At 51.3% G+C, this 19,582-nt stretch overlaps 10 protein-coding genes across 10 annotated transcripts; 5 read left to right on the plus strand and 5 right to left on the minus strand.

Annotated features, from left to right (window-relative positions):
• Positions 1-237: 237 nt before the first annotated feature.
• Positions 238-1,584, minus strand: CPAR01_06826 (uncharacterized protein; the record flags this gene model as incomplete). The annotated part of the gene is made up of 1 exon (XM_060491097.1): positions 238-1,584. One exon carries the CDS (start codon positions 1,582-1,584, stop codon positions 238-240), a length of 1,347 nt encoding a protein of 448 aa, XP_060349971.1.
• Positions 1,585-3,647: 2,063 nt separating this feature from the next.
• Positions 3,648-4,639, plus strand: CPAR01_06827 (uncharacterized protein; the record flags this gene model as incomplete). The annotated part of the gene is made up of 2 exons (XM_060491098.1): positions 3,648-3,961; positions 4,021-4,639. The coding sequence occupies 2 exons, from the start codon at positions 3,648-3,650 to the stop codon at positions 4,637-4,639; spliced, it is 933 nt and encodes a 310-aa protein (XP_060349972.1).
• A 132-nt stretch (positions 4,640-4,771) lies between these two features.
• Positions 4,772-6,115, minus strand: CPAR01_06828 (guanine deaminase; the record flags this gene model as incomplete). The annotated part of the gene is made up of 1 exon (XM_060491099.1): positions 4,772-6,115. One exon carries the CDS (start codon positions 6,113-6,115, stop codon positions 4,772-4,774), a length of 1,344 nt encoding a protein of 447 aa, XP_060349973.1.
• Positions 6,116-6,610: 495 nt separating this feature from the next.
• On the plus strand, positions 6,611-8,541 carry CPAR01_06829 (uncharacterized protein; the record flags this gene model as incomplete). The annotated part of the gene is made up of 6 exons (XM_060491100.1): positions 6,611-6,835; positions 6,895-7,269; positions 7,332-7,421; positions 7,474-7,733; positions 7,788-8,282; positions 8,334-8,541. The coding sequence occupies 6 exons, from the start codon at positions 6,611-6,613 to the stop codon at positions 8,539-8,541; spliced, it is 1,653 nt and encodes a 550-aa protein (XP_060349974.1).
• Positions 8,542-8,599: 58 nt separating this feature from the next.
• Positions 8,600-9,961, minus strand: CPAR01_06830 (uncharacterized protein; the record flags this gene model as incomplete). Its single annotated transcript, XM_060491101.1, has 2 exons — positions 8,600-8,845; positions 8,897-9,961. 2 exons carry the CDS (start codon positions 9,959-9,961, stop codon positions 8,600-8,602), a joined length of 1,311 nt encoding a protein of 436 aa, XP_060349975.1.
• A 663-nt stretch (positions 9,962-10,624) lies between these two features.
• On the plus strand, positions 10,625-12,205 carry CPAR01_06831 (uncharacterized protein; the record flags this gene model as incomplete). The annotated part of the gene is made up of 4 exons (XM_060491102.1): positions 10,625-11,373; positions 11,428-11,633; positions 11,716-11,900; positions 11,942-12,205. 4 exons carry the CDS (start codon positions 10,625-10,627, stop codon positions 12,203-12,205), a joined length of 1,404 nt encoding a protein of 467 aa, XP_060349976.1.
• A 120-nt stretch (positions 12,206-12,325) lies between these two features.
• On the minus strand, positions 12,326-13,636 carry CPAR01_06832 (uncharacterized protein; the record flags this gene model as incomplete). Its single annotated transcript, XM_060491103.1, has 1 exon — positions 12,326-13,636. One exon carries the CDS (start codon positions 13,634-13,636, stop codon positions 12,326-12,328), a length of 1,311 nt encoding a protein of 436 aa, XP_060349977.1.
• A 1,122-nt stretch (positions 13,637-14,758) lies between these two features.
• On the plus strand, positions 14,759-15,031 carry CPAR01_06833 (uncharacterized protein; the record flags this gene model as incomplete). Its single annotated transcript, XM_060491104.1, has 1 exon — positions 14,759-15,031. The coding sequence occupies one exon, from the start codon at positions 14,759-14,761 to the stop codon at positions 15,029-15,031; it is 273 nt and encodes a 90-aa protein (XP_060349978.1).
• Positions 15,032-15,360: 329 nt separating this feature from the next.
• Positions 15,361-17,178, plus strand: CPAR01_06834 (uncharacterized protein; the record flags this gene model as incomplete). Its single annotated transcript, XM_060491105.1, has 1 exon — positions 15,361-17,178. One exon carries the CDS (start codon positions 15,361-15,363, stop codon positions 17,176-17,178), a length of 1,818 nt encoding a protein of 605 aa, XP_060349979.1.
• A 250-nt stretch (positions 17,179-17,428) lies between these two features.
• Positions 17,429-19,239, minus strand: CPAR01_06835 (uncharacterized protein; the record flags this gene model as incomplete). The annotated part of the gene is made up of 3 exons (XM_060491106.1): positions 17,429-17,649; positions 17,705-18,165; positions 18,230-19,239. 3 exons carry the CDS (start codon positions 19,237-19,239, stop codon positions 17,429-17,431), a joined length of 1,692 nt encoding a protein of 563 aa, XP_060349980.1.
• Positions 19,240-19,582: the final 343 nt, after the last annotated feature.

The following is a 19,582-nucleotide window of genomic DNA, read 5'->3' on the forward strand; positions in this document are numbered from 1 at the left end:
AAAAGTAACATCACCTGGATTATGCTATTGATAGTAGCATGCTTGTCAGAGTAGCTGTTGACCCGAGAACTATCGTAAATGCTACAGAGTGGGTGCCTCTTTTCAATATTTCGGTGACAGCTACAACGGTATGGCTTCCCTTGGCCACTGTGGACACAGTAGCGTAAAGATATCGCGTAAGTCTCTAGAATCGTTCAGAACAGTTTTCGTTATTAGACCATTAAGCTAAAGTGATATTCAGTGGACAAAATTCCAGCATTGCGACTGGTAAATCGGCACATCGACCTCGTACAATTTCTTGGTGTAGAACTGCGTGACATATGCATCAACGCCCAAGTGGAAAGTGCTAGCAAACCAAGCGCCATTCTTGCACTGATCCTCAGTAGGCTTTGCAAAGGTAACACCACTGGCGCTGGTGTAAGCGAAGTCAAAGTCCACCGCAAATACGTTGACGACCTGAGGCTTCGCCTCGACTCCAGCAGACATGTCTAGGAGACCGTTGAAAAGCTTGACCCCCAGGGCAACGGTCAGGTCAGCAAACGGATTTAGCTGAAGCCCAACTTGAGCAGTGATATCCGTGGTGATGTTGGTCTGCGGCTTCCAGCCTGTTGTAGAGGTCTTGGCGGAGTCCAAAAAGTCAAGGTGAACTTGAGCATCGGTAATAGTTGAGACAACGTCCACAGACGCCTTGACAACACCGGATGCAGCAAATTCGATGCCGAGACCGAAGTTTACCATGGGGCCGACATCGATAATGCCGGGAATAGTGAAGGCTGAAACAGTGACGGAAAGAGGGTTGTAGTTGTACAAGTTGGTCGAATACTGGGCGTTGACTGCAGCAGAGATATTGAGGTTCAAAGCAGACGAGTAGTCTACATCAATGTAGAACTCGTCAACCTTGAACTTCCAAAAGCTGTAGTGAACATGGCCGGCCAAGGTGATTGTGCTTTCCAGCTTGGCTTCATTGGCGACAATATTCAAGGCGTCCGTCGCAACGAACGTGGAGCCAGAAAGGTCTGCGGAAATGGTTCCGGAGAGGTCACGCTTGGTCGTAGCAGTACCGGTGTGCTGGAAATCGATGACTGCGTCATTCATCTGATCACTAATCTCTGCTTTGGTAGACGAAGCAGTAAGAGTCAAGGTGGCATTGTCAAAGGTGTAGTTCTGGACCACGTAGACACCGCGCTCGTGCTCGCTGTCGCAAGTCCCATTGTGGTTCGTGATGATGATGAAGTCCTTTGCTGGCCATGCGCTCAAGCATGTGTTGTAGTCTTCGGTAACGCTAAATTTGAGAACAAGTCCAGCAGTCGAGCACTCAACATCGGTGATTGTCTCGATGTTCTCTAACAAGACGGCAGGTTGCTTCATCATAGCCCGGACGAGGGCGTTGGTAGCGTTGAGCCCTTCATAGGGCAAGGTGACGTTGGTCTTCGGGTTGAATTTGGCTGGTCCAAGGGGTGTAGATGGGATGGAGGCCTGTCGCTTCTGGACTGGTCGAAGAATGGCCTTTTCCGGCAAAGCAGCGGCTATGCTAGAGCTGACCAGTGCCTGGAAGGCCAAAAGAGTGGAAAACGAGAGTCTCATGATTGAGTTCAGTGAGCGACTGAAAATGAGAGAGCCGACGGAGTTTGAACGAGTGAGATCCGAGGTAGTCGTAACTAAGATAGAAGACTTTGTTGTTTCGCAATGTAAAGTGATACTTCCGACCAGGCTAAGTCACGCACTTTATATGCAATGATCGATCTACTCAAAGACTGGTCAAGGCGCACTTCACGAAGCATCTTGAGAACCCCTTAGAGACCCTTGAGACCCTTGGGCTAAAAAAGGGTCAGAGTCCACTTCGACCATCGTGAACTAGGGCTCGGAACATCGCCGCAGAGTGACAGTTGAGCTCAGCCGCGCCTTGTGGGACCGCGATATTGAACAGGTGTGTTTAAAAGCGCGAGCCAAAAATCGAATCCACCGCTTTTGCCCAAAGATGTTAATTGTTGGCCGGGGTATACCCTGTGAACTTGACGATGTTGAATGTTGGCAATGCCGTCGGCAAGAGAAAGTAGTCCATGTTCACAAAAGCTGCGAAATAATGAAGGTGTTGTTTGTAAAGTGTCGCAAATCTCAACGCTGCGATCCCTCAGCGTTTGGTTTCTGGGGATCCCCATATCTTCAAAAGCTCTCTGCCCAAAGTATCGCTTGTTAGTAGACAGAGAGATTGATTGACGAGGCTTCGAGTTTTGCGATTCAGTCGGTCGAGGCTCCAAAGTGCTTAATACTCAAAAAAGTGGATGAACACTCGGAGCTCGCTCTCGGCATTCGAACCCAAGTAGTTCTCAAGCTGGGGACGTCGCGGAGAAGGCCCCCAATTCGGCTGTATCCGATCTATCACGAGTCAGGAAACAAAGCCAAGTTCCTAGCACATTTCATCCCGAAGTCAGTGTTTCACTGAAAATTGTTCCCTCATGGCTTCGCGCGATCTCTATTCACGCAGTAAAGTTCCATCTCTGCTGAAAGCTACTCCCATGACGTTTGTCGCTGCACTAGCCCTTCGAACCTGTGAAAGACTCGTTCTTGGAGCATAAGCATCGTCATATACTTTTCTCAAAGATGGCATGTTATGGCCTGTCGTCGGTCTGACCGAGACTCGAAGACAAGGGTCCTACCTTCGTTCCAAGGTTGATGTCCCAATCTGGCTGGCCCCTTTCTTTCTCACCCCATACCAGGCTAGAATTTCTGCTTCCAGCGACAGTCTCCCCTTGTTTTAGCCCCTGGAGAACTGGAGGGCTGAGCTTATTTCGATGGATGACCAGAAAGTGATCCGTGTTGCTTTCTATCGAAGAGCCCTAAGCCTGGCTTGGGTCTCATTATTTGATAGAACTCCTCCAAATTATCAAGTAATGCTGAAAGCAAAGCTTCGCGCGGGCTCCGAGTGGTCAGTCAGGTCTCAGTCGTCCTAATCCAAACAAGGCAAGACTTTTGTTAGCAGTGGTGGGATTGAGTGCCGTCATTCGAGCCGAGAGACCGTGATGTTAGATAAAATGCAGCCGTTACTCAAGATGCTGGGTTTGTGACCAAGAGCAAGGTTCCTGTCGAGTGACTTAATTTCAAGGTTAACCATCTTCAACAACCCTCTAAACCTGCCTCTGTAACAACGGTGCCTCCCTCTGTGATTTTGACAGTTTCATTGTCTCGGTTTAATCTTAGTCTATTTAATAAAGAGAGCAATCAGTGCTTTGATTTATATGCGGAGTCATCAAGCTGGATGGAGATGACCGATTGTTTTACCGGGTAATTATTAATTTTCCAGATGTCGACAACGATGAACACGGTGTCAAATAATAGACTTACTGCTTCGGAGTAGAATCATGCGACTTGATGACCTCTATTCTCTCCAACCCAGCGTGGTAACTATGGGCCGCGACAAAAGTCCCAGATTTTGGTTCGTTCTTGAAACAAGAATCTGACAGCTTGCCACTTCCGTTCAAGTCTCGATCCTTCGGCTGTCAAAAGCATGACTATTGACTCCTGTGTCATAATGTTGTTAGATGACGCGATGTGACTCGATACATAATGCACATAATCGAGACCTGATTTATAAGCGGGATGATCCCCTCACGGTGTACAAAAGGCCAAGCAGAACTCCGGTCTCTCACATGCTTCAAGAGACCGTCTTTAGCACTCAAAGAAGTTTCGTCGGTAAGAACATGGCGAGCCTCTCCATCGTTCAACTTAGTGACGGGGCTAAAGTCCAGGTCAAACTCCTCGGCGACAGCGACGAAACTAAACCTCTCATCATAGTCTTGCATGGTGCGCCTGGTTTATCCGACCATAGAGAACCGATTTCATCGTTCGGCTTTTTAGCCTCTGATTGTCGAGTTTTGGTGTATGATGCGAGAGGCAGCGGCAAAAGCGAACTGAGGCCGCCTTACACTGATGAACGTTGGGTGGCTGATGTAGACGACTTGAGGTAAGGACTGAACTGTTGCTTATCGCGTTGATGGCGGCTCGACTAACATATTAGTTCAGATCCTGGGCGGGTGCAGATAAATTTGTTCTAGCCGGAGGCTCCTACGGAGGCTTTGTGGCCTTGCAGTATGCTCTTTCACATCCTGATCGTCTCCTGGCTCTCATCCTGAGAGACACATGGGCATGCGGCCTTCGTGGGGCCTTCAACTTCATTAAGACTATCCTCATCAGCGACCGAATCACACCAGACCCAGATAGGCAGGTCCGACTCAACAGCGGCAACATTCGAGACAACGAAGACTTTGCTGCTGCCTTTGCAGAGATTGTTGAAATCTACAAGCCAAAAGACGATTCCGCGAGTGTTGGCTCGAGAGACACAACCTTTGAGGGAAACGATGCACACGAGCACCTGCACTACGAGACGCACAATTTTGCCTTCTCTTACAACCTTCCGCGGCTTGATGTGCGGTCACAACTGAAGGATATCACTGCACCAACACTCGTTGCAACCGGGAGGCATGACGTTGTGGTACCTGTTGAATATGGAGAAGAAATCAGCAGGGGTATCCCAAATAGCGAGCTCGCGATCTTTGAGAAGTCCGGCCACAGTCCGCCAACCGATGAGCCGGAAGCCTTCCGTGAGACGGTCTCCAATTTTCTCTCAAGACGGCTCAAGTAAGATTCTAGATGGCTGCACGCGAATTTTAGTCAAGAGAGATCATGATTCGTGGCTAGAACATTTTAGTTGTTGGTATCTCTCTCCGAATACTCGACTCTAGTCATAAACTCTCTTTGAAAACCCAGCTTAGGTCTATAATGTGTCCTTCACAAGCCTGCCCTGCACGTACACTTGAGCAATATTACGATCATCTCCAGTCATCAAAAACTTTTCAAACACTGTCCGAAGGCTGTCTGTCTCTTCTCGGACTGTCATGACCCCAAATGCTTCATCAAGGGAGCTTGTAACCAGTATCGCGTCAAACGCTTTGCCGATGGCGAAGTTTCCAACCTTGTCTTCGAGACAACACACCTGAGCTCCACCGAGAGTCGAAAGGTAGAAAACCTCGTCTAGAGACAGCGCCTTGTCTTTGCCGCCTGACATGACCTCGCGTGCGTTGGAAGCTATGATTGCCTGACGGACGCTATCGAGCATGCTTGACGAAAATCCGCCACCGCTGTCGGTTCCAAGGCCAACCTTGATCCCCTTGGTCAGAAACTGACGTATGGAGGCCGCCATGAAGCCTCCTCCAACTGTCATGTTCGAAATGGGGCAGTGTGCAACACCGCACTGAAGCTCTTTGACCCTGTCCATCTCGTAGTCTGTCATGAAGGTGCAATGTGCAAGAATTGAACGCTGGTTCAGGAGACCATAGTGTTGGTAGAGGTCTGCCTCGCTGGAAAACTGTGGGAACAGCTCTCTTGTCGCCTTGATCTCCTGCTCGGCTTCATTGAAATGCGTTTGAATCGCTAGCTCTGGGTCTTGGGATGCCATCTGACCCAGACCTTCGAGCAAGTCGGGGGTGCAACAAATAGCGAATCTGGGAGTCAAGACAGGGCGAATCAGCTGTCCGGTCGGGTCAATCTGTCGAATGTGTTTGACGCATTCCTTCGTTTCCTTCAGAGACGATTCGGCTGATTCATCATGGAGGTAGCTTGGAGCGTTACGATCCATGTTACACTTTCCTACAAAGGCCCGCTGGTTCAGCTGATGGCAGATGTCGGCCAAAATCTTTGTTGCCTCGGCGTGTTTTGACCCGTAGTAGGAAGCGGTCGTAATGCCTTGCTTGAGGAAGCCCTTAACGCAGCTCTCGTAGACCTTGCGGGCGTATGTAGGGTCGGAGAAGCGAGCTTCGTGGGGAAATGTGACTTGATCAAGCCAGTCCAGGATATGAAGGCCCTGCCCCTGGCCTCTCATTGCCCATTGCGGAGCGTGGTTGTGCGTGTCGATGAAACCAGGGGATATGAATTGGCCTTTGGCAAGAACCTTGACTTTTTGATCGTCGGGCAGCTTTGCGGACAGCTCTTCGATGGATATTTGGGTGTAGAACTCAGAAATTAGTCCATCAGATCCAACAATGATTCCGGCGCTGTCAAGTATCTCAACTTGGTTTGGGCCAAGCGAGTGGATGACGGCTCCATGGAATGCTGAAGCCATGCTGAAGATGTGTTTCTCTTATGTGTTTGAGGTCCTTAAAATAAAGTGCTTGGCAGATTCTGTAGAGTCTATCGGCTCAAGAGCCTATTCTAGGCAATATCTCATTGAGAGTGATGTGGTGATGGTATCGAATCTGATAAAATTCGAGGGCCAGCAATGTGAGGGGACTCGGTGCACTTATAGTACGTACCGTTGTTCCTTCCGAGATAAGAACGGGCTTATCTTATCGCATCGCTGATAAGGAATACTCTCGGCTGAGTTCGGGTGAGTTTACGCCTTTCAACATCTCGTCTCGTACCTTTGTCTCATTTCTTGACGTACATGACGAGCCCGGAAAGTAAACAACATCAACATTACCCTTGAGTTCCTGTTGTTCGATTTCCATTCCAGGCTCGTGGCTGGAGAGAACGTCTCTATCGCCACTAACGTGGCCTCGGCCCAGACCGCTGCTCGACGCGTCCAAATGTGGAGTGATCTCTATCAAGAAACCCAGATATGTCGTCTGATACTCCGTCTTCATATCGCAAGACACAGCGCGCCCCACGAAGTTGTCGATCCTGCGCTGCTCGTAAGGTCAAGTGCGATAAAAGGTTACCGTGCTCAACTTGCATTCGCCAGGGTACGCCTGAAACATGCTCACGAGAGCTCGTGATGGTGCGGGGTGAAGTTACAAGGTCGCTTCTCAATCTAGGGCATATTCTGTCTAATAAGCTGACTGGTGTTTGAATCATAGAGGGAAAGATTCAGTCAAGTTGCCGACATATGATGAGCTGGTTCAGGAAAATCGGCGACTAAGAACAGCTCTTGAAGCCTCTCAGGTCCGCTCCGCTTCTGATTCGTCGTTTCGAAAGCCGAGGACTACGCAAAAGTTGTTGGAGTGCCATGACCCGCTGGAGGAGATGGTTTTCAAGTCTCCATCATCTTCACAGGTGTCTCGACATCGCCGAGGATGGAGTACGGTTGACGTACCCTGCCGAAAGTCTAGCGAGCTGCTAATCGCTTATGACAAGAAGTGGAATTCCTGGGTCCACTATGCCCTTGAATATCCCGAGTTCGATCAAGAACATACTCAGTTTATGGATAATTTAGAAAAGGGCACTGTCTTGTCTGATTGCGATCCTGGTTGGTTATCAGTGTATTTCAGTGTCATCACGGTCAGTCCCTACGTGAACCAATCTTTCCGAGGTCACAGCACTGATCTGACTGCCTCTAGTAGGCTGCCCTATTGATGATGGATGACAAGGAGGCTCGGGAGATACTTCCTGCAGGTGAAGCCATGCCCGCCTTCTCAACTTTATGCGCCCACGTCTGACTGTGTCCGTCGGCACTCAGAAGACATTGGAAGTATGCTACAACAGTGGTACAGGACTGCCTTGTTCTGTCTCGAAGAAGCAGATTATATGAGAAGTAGCACAATTCGCCCTGTTCAGGCGATTGCAGTACTTGGCATGTGCTTCCACAATTTCGGAGATTCTGATCTATACCGTCATCTCTGGAGCTGCGCAATACGAATCGCACGGAATCTCGGGCTGGACAGCACTCAAGCTCCACATCCCCCTACGGAGCTGGGCCTCGAAGCTCAAAGGCGTCTATGGTGGACCTTGATCGTTTGTGAATGGTAGGTCTTCGTTCAGAAGTGAGATGAGAGAGGCAGTGCTCATTCTCGACATAGGCTTGCGGTCCCTTACTATGTGCCTCAAGTAGACGAAGGAGACTTCAATGTTCCACTGCCTTCGGCAGAATCTGATCACGAAGGTCCCCACCCAGTGCTGTATCACATATTCATGGCACGAACCTCGACTGTCTATCATAGATTTAGATCAGCACTGCGGGAGGGCACGCGATCAGTGGCTGAAGTCGTTCGCCTAGCTGATGATGAACTAGCAGAGGTCATCAACACCTTGCCCAACCATCTCCAACCCGATAGTGGCAAAACCGAAGAAATGCAGGAGCTAGAGCTAACCCACCCCTGGATCAAATGGCAACGTTTCGACATCAGTCTCGTGCTTCTGCACCATCGTATGCGCATCAATCGTTCATTACAAAAGGAGTGGCTAGCAGCTCCCGGTCTGTATGATTGGGCACGGGCAGTGTGCATTCGTTCTGCTATGGATATCATCTGGATTACCCATAACTGGGATCAGCCAGTCGCAATGCGACGACAGTGGTAAGTCTCCGAATATCGTAATGCCCGAAGAGGCTCTAACTCGCTTTGAAGGGCTTTGTCGATGCACATCTTCGTTGCTGCCATCTTTCTTCTCAGAGAATCCCATAGAGCAAAAGCCGGGGCTGAAGTTGACTTTACGGACGAGGTGCAACTCGCCATTGAATACCTGGACGAGGTCAAATCACGCAACGCCATAGCAGAGACGGCAGTTGCCATTCTCAGGTCTTCACTGCATGAGGCTAACATGGAGTTACAGTGAGAATCATAGAAACAAGTAGTATTTTTCTTGTCTTGTCTTCAGGTTGGCCCCATGGACTTCACAACCCAAAACCAAACGCACGCTTTGCCTCAGCACTCAGATCCTGCAGTCCCACGTATCCCCTGAGTGTCCTTTCATCCAAGTCATTTCCTTCTTGCTGGTCTGGCGGTGGCCTTCCAGCAAGAGTCTCGGACAATTGCCTCTTCACATAAGTCTTGTTGTTTGTAGTCGTGGGGCATGCGGCAATGTATAAGACAGATGCGTTCTGTGATCCCTCGTGCACCGGATCAACTGCATGGCAGACCTACATAAACACGATTAGCGGCTGCTGAATCTAAAACACATCAAAACTTACATCAGCATGCCACCAGACAGTGTCGCCCGGCTCCATCTTCGGTACATGAATTAGGCACTCTGATAGTCTCAGATGTGGATGCGATGAGCGACTAAGCCGCTGGCTCTGGGTCTTGAACGTTCCAGGGAAAAAGCCGGAGTCATCGAGAGTCCACTTGGTCGCATCCATCATATCCGCAGAGTCGACAGGAGGCCTGAAAAACGGTCTCAGCACCATGTATGCAATGACAGTAGCCACGTTGGGGTAGACGAGCAGTGTTCCCTCGCTTGGGGCAGTCCGTGTCAAGGCAGTCCACCCCTGAAATGAGCGGAAGACCGATGAATGAGCAACGCCTGGATACAACTCTTGGTTCGCGACTTTTCGTAGGCTGAGGTCGTATGGATCGTGTAGCTCAAGTTTTCCAGAAAAGATGCTGCCGTACACCTCTCTATATGCGGCATCTGCCCATCGAGCTAGGCTCCCGGCGTCAATGTGCGGCCCGAGTCCGAGGAATTCTTGTCGCGGAGGTCTATCTCGTACTCCATCATAGTACACTAAAGGGTCTGGCGAAGTATCTTCACCATTTTCATCGTGCCAAAGCTGGTTGAGGAGGCGTTGAAGTTGAAGGTGGTTTGGGTGCGATCTTATAGCGTTCTGAGTGGGTGAATCGTACAGCATCAGCATCGAGGGAGTCTCTTTTGGCCATCCCTGGATCTTCTGCTTATTTTCGGCGACGTAGTTTTTAAGATCTGCGTAGTGTTGAACTATTTCGGTTTTGGGAACGACCCCACGAATGACAAATGTGCCGACTCTCTTCACCTCGTCCCTTTCGGCTTCCGTAAGACCCTTGTCGAGCAGCATTTGGGCGTCGAAGACTGGAATGATGCTTCGACCCTTGTCGACTATCTCATCCGTGACCGACTTGAGCTGTTCACAGACTCGAACCCAGCTTTCTCTCAACGCCTCGGCGCCATACTGGGATATGATTGCCTTCTTAGTGTCAAGAAAGTCGGGATCTTTTGGTTCAAGGGGATCCTTGTCGGTGTATTCCGGCCACGCGGGCCACTCTCGGACGCTTCCGGGCATCTTTGAAAGGAATCTTGTGCTGCTTCAGATTTCTGATGAGCTGGGTTTTGAATATGTTAGCGGCAAAAAGCATGAGAAATGCCATCTTAAGTAGCTTATCATTCACCGCCCGTCATCCCGCATTTTCGATGCGATCTTCCATGCCCCAAGACGGCCCATGTCAAGTCGCGCTGGCGGCCTAGCCGATAATTCAGTCTGTCAAGACCCGCCCGAGCTCGCCCGAGTGAATAAGCTCGTATGAAAGGTGACATTTCCCCGCGATGACAATCTGGGATAGTAACTCTGTGCCAGCCGGTAGTTACCAAGTGGGCCACGATAGGCTCGCCCGAACTCACCCGAGGCCTCGAGACAGCCAATCAACTTGAGCAGATCACAAATCACCACGACTCACAATTAATGGGATATAAGGGCGATCAAGAAGCCATGCGACAATATAGAATGATAATGAAGAGAAGTCAGGCAATTCATTTCCAAAGACACTCATTAGCAACATGGGTTTTGAGCGTAAACATGTCTCCAGGTTGGTACCGGCCAACTTGAAGGTGTTGTCTCCTTTGCTTCTGGCTGTAGCCATTGTTAACTCGGCAGTAGGTACAGTTCCCCAAAAACTGAAGCATTTTACTAACCAGGAGATGAAAGACTCTAGGATACGATGCCTCAGTCATGAACGGTCTCCTTATCCTCCCCTCGTACACCGAATACTTCCACTTGACCCCTGCATTGGAAGGTCTCAACAACGCTGCATCATGGATGGGAGGCATTCTGGGCGCCTTTTTGATGCAGCCGGTGCCAGATTACTTTGGACGTCGAAGAGCTATCCTCGTCGCATCGGTCATCACAGTAATCGGCATTATTCTCCAAGCCGCCGCGCAAAACATTGCCATGTTCGTCATCGCTCGAATCATCGTTGGCATCGGCTCTGCAATCAGCAACGGCGCTGCTCCCACTCTGCTCGGAGAACTTCTGCCAGCTCGCAAGCGCGGCCGAATTCTCGGTCTGTTCTTTTCTTGTTTCTATGTGGGAAGCTTGGCCTCAGCCATTGTCAACTACGGCAGCCAAAACATCCAGAGCACTTGGTCTTGGCGTCTTCCCTCTCTTCTTCAGTTCGTGCCAAGCTTGTTGGCAGTGATACTGGTGCCATTCGTTCCGGAGTCCCCACGCTGGCTGATTGCGAAAGGCCATGATGATGAGGCTCTTGAGGTTCTCGTGATCATGCAAGGTAAGGGCGTCGAGGATATTCAGCAAGGACGGGCGAGTTTGCATGAGATCAGAATCATTATGAAGAAGGAGGAAGAGGAGTATCCTCGAAGCCCATGGAGAGAGATCGTATCCACGCCCGCCAATCGAAAACGCCTCGCCATTCTTTGCACATTTGGCCCCATGATCAACATGTTTGGCAACTTCATCATCTCGTAAGTGCCATCCTTCAGATACCTTGACTTCTACTTTCGCTTACCCGGGGCTAGGTCTTACCTGACCAAGATCTTGAGTCAGGCTGGTATTAGGGACACAGTGAAGCAAACACAGATTCAAGTCATCCTGAACTGTTGGTCATTTGCTGTTGCGGTCTTTGGCAGCTTCATGCTCGACATTTTAGGCAGAAGGAAGCAAACCTTCGTTGGTGTGGGCGGTATGATTGCCATGCTCTACATTACGGGAGGCCTCATTAAGAGTGAGTTCTGATCCACGCCTTCGCCCGGCATAGCTGCCGTGAACGTGACCTGAGCGAGGGTCAATGGTTAATATCTCTGTAGCATATGGTGAATCAACCAATCAATCTGGAATCTACGGCACGATTGCAGTCATCTTCCTATTCCAAGGGTTCTACGCCTTTTCCATCACGCCAATGACCAGTCTATATCCCACGGAGGTTTCGCAGTACAAGCTTCGAGCTACGGGGATCGCAATTTTCCGCATGCTGGACTCTGGATTCGGGCAAGTTTACCACGCCATTTATTTCAAAACTCTCTGCTAACATAGGGTAGTCTGCTGGCTTCATTTACTATGGCATACGCTATGGCAGATTTGGGGTGGAAATTCTACTTCATCAATGCTTCCTGGAATGTAATCTTTCTTGTAATAGCATACTTTACCTTTGTGGAGACCAAAGGACTCAAGCTGGAAGAAATTGCTGCAAAGTTCGAAGGACCTAGGATTCTAGAGGCGAGCATGGAAGATTCGGCCTCACAAGAGATTTCAGTCACTGGAAAGGGGGTGCACAATGTTGATACGAAATCGATGTAGGCGTAATTGGCTATTTAGTATGAAATTCAGATCTATGAAAGACGGAGACATTAACACCCTGTTCCTCGCAGGAAATTAAGAAGTCTATCTAGATACAACCTTTGTCATTTAAGAGCTCACTCACTGTCCTTCGACTTGAGCAAGGACCGCATCCATCTCATCCGAAGTTGGGAGGTTGACGACCATCAGGTACAGAGCATCTTGCCGCATCAACTTCTTCAGCGGCCGGTTTCTCTTCCGCTTCTCGCGAGCTTCCTTTCCAAATTTCCGCTCTCTGCCTGACGCCTCGAAGCGTTCCTGGCGTCTCTGCTTCAGACGTCGAATGGGGCCCTTGTGTCCCTCCGTCGAACTCGAAGCCTCTAGACCTTCTTCTTCAGATGAATCCTCTTGCATGAGCTTTGAATCAGGATGTTCTTTCCTGAATCTGTCTGTCGCCTTTCGATCGTAGTACTTCGAGATGGAGTCTCCGAACTTCTTCACCATGTTTTGCTTTTGCCCTTCATCCATCTTGTCGAGTTGAGGAAAGACGAGCGGCGCTGGCTCGGGGATCTCGGCCTCGCTCTTTGTTGTACTCGAACCCGAGTGCAGTAGCTTCTTCCACTTGCTCTGTTTCTCGCTGCCTTCTACGGCCTGGGTGATATTGTGATCCAGATCGATGTTCTCCACGACTTCGCTGCTAGACGGCTTGTACTTTACAACAAGGGCATACAAGCCTCGAGGTTTGAAAAAGTTTTCGTTCATGACTTCGAGGTAGTTGTTTTGTTTGTAGTTCACGTAGCCCCTGCGCGACGCCTCAAGCCCCGTTTGCACTGAGAGCGTTACCAGCATTGTGATGGGTGCGAACCCGCCCACGATTGTGTGAGCGAGATCTGCACCCATGACGCCAGCGTTCACGACCCCGAACCACGGGCTTCCTTTGATACTGTTCTCGAAACCGTCGAGGAACTCCAGCCAGGCGGCTTGATCTATGCCGCATTCTTGTAGGACCGGGGCGTAAGCTCGCACGAAACCGCGGTGTCGAGACTCGGGGCGACGTTGCGGGAGTATGACTGGCATTGGCAGACCATGCTTCTCGCTTCCGAGGTTGGAGGTCTCTGGTGGCGGGTGGTGAACGATGAATTCGGTCAGCATTCCCTCGATGTCTTCAACTGGTACCCCATGCTGATTGCCGGAGGACTGCGACTGAGCTAGCTGGGCTTCATCTAGTGCTCGGGTCCAATCTTCGTCAACGTCGGAATCATCCCTCGTCGCTTGATGTTGCGCTACTGTTGTGTGGCCAGATGCGACTGATTGCCCTGCTTGGACTGGCTGTATGGGCACATTATTGGTTTTTTGCGTTGTTGACGGTTGTTTCTGATCTCCCTGGAATTTCTTTGCAGCATCGACAGCGCTGCCGACGATTTTTGAGATTGGCCCACGGCGGTTCAGCATGTTGGCAACGGTATCGGCACAGAGAAAGCGGTGGACTAAACGATTGAGCTAGCTCTCAGTAGGATGCTTGGTATGTCACTCGAAAGCCGAGAGAAATCCCAGAGAAACTTGCGCGAGACTAGTCATTTCGCACGGCACATTCTACCCGATATAACACGATTATAAAGAGATGGGCATTCCTCCGCGACCGAACGCCTCCATCAGGGACAGCCTCCATGATTTAGAAAGCTGGCGAAAGAATTTAGCGTAGGATTTCAGGCGGGGTAAAGAGACGCGAGAATCCCTCAAAGGCTGCTGTCTCGGGCGCAAGCTACGCACAACCCTTGCCAAGTCTGAACACGAAGGCATGCCATCGACGAACCAACGCTCATCAGATTTTGGCCTCAGAGGGCCCCCAAGTTACATTGTTTCGTATGCTGTACTGCTTGATAAGAAGTTAATGCAAGTGAGGAAGGCTGCCGCATGTCGTAGAATTGAGTTTGGTCGGAGAAAAGAAGATTGGGGTGGTGCCGCTGATCAGGAACAGCGACTGAGCAAATGAACCCATTCAACAGGGCAGGGTACATGGATTAACGGCTTAGCGCTTACAAGGCACAGCCAGAAGAAGCGATCGCAAAGGCCAGGCACCCAGAGAATGAAGAGACAGGCGGCAGGCAACTGAAGCATGGCAACGACAGGGACTTTGCCTGGCGATGGTCTCGAATCCACATAGCAGACGGTGTTGAACTCCTCAGATTCCTGGTTCCGCGCAATCTTGCGTAAGATTCAGCTGTCAAGGACGAAGAAGGAGCTTGTTTGCGTTAATCTTCATGTTGGTTGCACAACCGCGTCATAATTGGGCTTTCTGCTTGAGTGACACTAACTTCACAGACTGCCATTGTTGGCCGTGCAGTTTCCAGGATTTTTGTCAAGGACTTTGACAAATGAGAGACTCTCGCCGCGTCAGCCGGTGCCATTGACTGGGTCTCAAGCGTCAGAACCGTCAAGACTGAATACTGCACCCAGCAGATCCCCATCCATCAGACAACGCCACATATGACAGCCACTGTGGCACTAGCTAAACCTGAATTTCCTGGGGTAACGTAACCGTGTGGCGGGTATCCTTGTGGCGCCCCCTCCTAAATGACGACTGCCAATGGAGGGACATCCCACATCGTGAGTGGAGAGGCCGTTTCCCTGTTTTCAAGGGCGAACCTCCTCGGATCCGTGTGCCGGAGCGCGTCCAAGACCGGAGACAAGCTTCCACTACTGCGGGAGCGGATGGAAGCTCGATCACACATCCCCGCAGTTCACGTCATGAATCCCTCCCTCGCCGTCATGAAGGTGCTTCTCGAACCGAAGTTTTGCGCTCGGAAGCTGAGTCTTTTGCCAGTGGAACTCCACATGAGCTCATAGCAACAAAATTCGGAGCTGAGACATGGCCTGCTGATGCTGCGAAGACGGCGGCAAGACGGTCTGGACCTCTGGGCTAGAGAAGTTGACGAAGGTGACATCACGCTGGTTATTGGACGAGAATGGATGAACATCGTGCGTCGAGAAGCAGTATTTGATGCTCTCTGTCCCTCAGCTTAATCGACTCAGAAGAACCCTCAACAATACAATTTGATACCAACAACAAAACACAAGCTACTTTGATACCCCGAAAACCGAGCCTTAAACCTTATACTTTGTTATTACAATAACTCTTTGCTACCTCTACAACATCAATAAGTCAATCAGGAATCATGGGTTTGGGAGCTAAGATCAAGAACGCCCTCCACAGCGACGACCACCCTCAAAAGACCACATACGAGGGGGACCAGCCACCCGGAGCATTCCCCTCCGACTCTACCACAACCGGAACCTCCAAGCCCACAACCGGTGGCTACACCGGAGGCACCACCGGCACTACCGGAAGCCATATCCCTAGTACCACCGGTACCGGCACGCATCACACCAGCAACACCACTACTGGCTACAATGATCCCGATGGAGTTCACGGCCCCCATGCCGGAAGAGTAGCCAACAAGGCCGATCCGAGAGTGGACTCTGACCGGGACCACCGCGACGCGCCCACCTCCGGCTTGACCGGCAACACCCACGGCACCACTCACGGCACAACCACCGGCCATACTGGAGGCTTGACCGGCAGCAACACGGCAGGATACAGCAACATCACCACGGGCTACGATGACCCCGATGGCGTCCACGGCCCGCATGGAGGAAGAGCTGCCAACAAGCTCGACCCCAGAGTCGACTCCGATCGCGACCACCGTGGTGCTCCTACTGCTGGTCTGACTGGCAACAACACCTACGACAACACCACCGGCACCGGCCACGCCGGAGGTCTACACAGCAACCCCCACGGTACCACCGGAGGTGTCGGAGGTGTCGGTGGCAACACCACCACCGGCTACAACGACCCTGATGGCGTTCACGGTCCTCACTCCGGCAGAGCCGCCAACAAGCTGGATCCCAGAGTTGATTCGGACCGCGACCACCGCGGCGCGCCAGGCGCAGGTGTCGCTGGCACCCACCGTCCCCATGACTCCGGTGTCGAGGTCGGCCACGGTGTTGGCCACAACAAACCCTACAAGGGCGAGTACCTCGCCAACGCTGAGCGCGCCAACGCCCAGGACCCCTACTGGGGCGACGTCGGCCGTGATGGCTCTGCTCTCAACAAGGACTTGCCCCTGCGCCCCAATGAATCTGCCGTCGGCCATGGAGGTCCTCAGGCCGTTGGTGGAGGACATTACAATCCCGCGGCGTCAACACACCACGACCCTGCGTCCAGCGTCGACCGTTCTATGGAGGGTCGCGACTTTACTCACCCCCACGGCTCCGGTGCTGGAGTTGGCGGTGCCGGCAGTGACCCCTACAGCGGCGTCCACAGCGCTGCTCACAACCCCCAGGCGGCTTTGTCCGGCGGCAACGTCAATGACCCGTACGACACTCGCATGAGAGACAGAGACATGGGCCGTGAGCGCACCGGACATGGAGCTGCTGGTGCTGGTATCGGTGCTGGCGTTGGTGCTGGAGCCGCCGTGGCTGCTGGCCAGGCTGCTCACAGACATCACCGCGATGATTTGCATGAGTCTGGTCTCGGAGGTAATAACACTGTTGGCGGCGTTAACTCTCCTGTTGGGCACAACACCCACGGTACCCACGGCGGCGTCACCGGAACCCATGGTGGTGTCACTGGCACCCACGCTGGTGGCGTCCATGACCAGCACCGCTCCAGCCTTACCGGCAACGAGCCCGGTGTTCCCAAGACTAGCATGCTCGATCCCTACAACCAGTCTCCTACCGGCACTCACGGCACCACCCACAGCAACGTTGCTGGCACTGGTCTCGGAGGACACACTGGATCTTCCGGTCTGAACCAAGGTACGCACTCTTCTCATGTCCCTGGCACCACCGGCCCGGGACCCCAAGGAATGGGTCCTGACCATTACGGCCCAGGACATGATGGAGCCAAGGTCTTCCACACCTGCACTAAGTGCGGCGAGGACAACGATATCAGCAGATACTTCAAGAAGGATGCTGTTTACCGTATGAACTAAGGAATTTGTTTGATGAAAGCGAGCACTGTACCTATACCTTGTTGTATTCATTAGTTGACTCATAATGATCATGACCTTAATGGCACTATTTCAATCCTTTTCCTTCTCCTCAATGTGCACGTACAATCGATTGAGTCGTCCAACTCAAAATAGTGCGCAACGGCTTTGCTCATCTATGCCACTATTCGACGCGCTCTCGCAAAATTATCCACTGAAATAGATGGCCATATTCAATCGGATCCTAAACTGCTTACCACCGTTTCCTCCAGCGCATTCGCATGTCTCTGTCCGGCGGTACAGCTCCCGCACCTACATACGCCTTGTCATTCGTAGGAGGCCTCTCCGAATGCGACCCATCAAAGTTGACCCAATCTTCAAACTCAATATCAAACCGAGACGCAATCATAGCGACAGCCAGCATGATTTCCTGCTTAGCAAAGAAACGCCCTGGGCACATGGACACACCACCACCTGCCACACGTTTATTAGCCAGGGCCATGGAGATGACTGGGTGTATACGGCTTACCATATGGGAAGAAGTCGCTCGGTCTTCCGGCTACGGCAAACTCCTTGACTCTCTGAAGTTTGCCATCCTCATCCTCTTTCTCGACAAATTTGATATGACGTTCCGCCCAGAATTCCGACGCAGGGTGCCCCTCGACACCCCACACTGACTCTTCACGATGCCCAATCTGCGTCGGTGCCTGCACCAAAGAGCCTTTACTCAGATGATACCCATCCAATTCCATTGGTTCCATAACTTCACGAGTGATGTTGATGGACACGTGCATTCGTAGTGTCTCCACGTAGATGGACTGAAGCAAAGGCAGGGTAACTAGTTTTGCCACATCAAAGGTTGGCTTTCCAGTCTTGGGGTCAATGATAGACACCGAATCAACCTCTTGGCGGACCGCCTGGAAGAGCGACCGATCCTTTATCACTTCCATAACAGCCCAAGCCGTCTGGGGCACGGAATTCGAGTTAATGCTACACGGAAGTTTTCACGTCAGTCAGGTTACTTCCACAACCAGAGAGAAACTGCGTTTCATACCCTGTGATACTTCCAATGTACATCCCAGCACGCGATTGAAGCGAGAATCCTTTCTTCTCCCAAAATTTTGAGTGCTCACGTTGGAGTCTCGAGCCAAAGATCGGTTCCCAGTCCGCGTCGGCATCGGGCCCGTTCCAGTCAAACTTGGCCCAGGCATCAGTCAGGAAGTCTGACATCATGGCTAGGGTTTTGCGCTGAATGTGTTTTGGTTTTGGATTAATCCAAGTTGGAAGGCCATACATGAGCTGCATCGCAATCGTGTCGAATTCCCAGAAGATGTCGACGAATCCCGGATGGTCCTCAATCAGCTTTCGCCCTGCAAGCGAGACCGTCGCTGCTTCTGCCATATCCTTTTTAAGATACTTGAACAGTTGCAAGGTTTCCCACTCATCACGGGGCTGCTGGTCGAGCTTCTCGCCGAAAAAGGTGATGAACGACTCCGCCAACTTCGCGGTAGCCTCGGCGCGAAAGAGGTGCTCGTTGAAGACGTGATGCAAGCCGACCCAGAACCTCTGATTCTCAGGCATGCTCTCAGTTCCCGCAGCCGGGGTCTTTAGACGACCAGATCTATCGTTGTACATTACCGCCACGTCCTCGTCAGTCATCCCTTGCACCCGCCCATTGACCATGACGATGAACTTATCCGAGCTGAGCGTGTTATTCGAGCTGTTGCGAAACAGCTTCTGCACATTGTGAGAGCCTGCAACCAGGTACACAGTGTCGGCGCCGAGGTTGAACTTCACCACGCTGCTTTTCTTCAGTGCTTCGGTGGCGCGCTCGAGGAATCTACTGTTGTCGGTGATGTACTGATATGTGTTTGAGACATAGGGGATGAGACCCGGCAAGCTCGGGGGCTCGTTTGCCTTTGGTCGCAAGACATGGCGCAGGAAAGCTATACCAATAATTGGTAGCAACAGCCAGGTGATGATTGGTGATGTCGCATGTTGTTGGAGCGACTGCAAGAGTCCTTGGTTGCTGCCAAATGACTCGGAAGTATTTGTCGAAGCCATCGCCAGCTGTATAACAGGCAACCACCCCAAAGATATGTGAGGCACTTGATGATGATAAAAGAGATGTGGCGTCGGTGAGGGGTAGATAGACCGTTGTTTTTGTCTCGGAGGCGCACCATTCCATCATCCGAAGTTTGGCTTTGAGTTATCCTGCCGGTGCGTATCGCTAGATTGGGAATGTTACACTAGGCTCGTTCAACTCGTCATGAACATGGATAGCCAAGGTTGGACCTGAAGGATCGAAGAAAACATGCATATAACTGGCCAATCCTCAATGAGGGGTTCATAAGCCAGGAACGCGTGGACAGTCACCGCACATGGCAAACACAACGGCATCTTCACT

The sequence above is a fragment of the Colletotrichum paranaense genome (assembly GCF_030867605.1).
Source record: "Colletotrichum paranaense strain IMI 384185 chromosome Unknown Scaffold_5.1, whole genome shotgun sequence".
Lineage (NCBI taxonomy): Eukaryota > Fungi > Ascomycota > Sordariomycetes > Glomerellales > Glomerellaceae > Colletotrichum > Colletotrichum paranaense.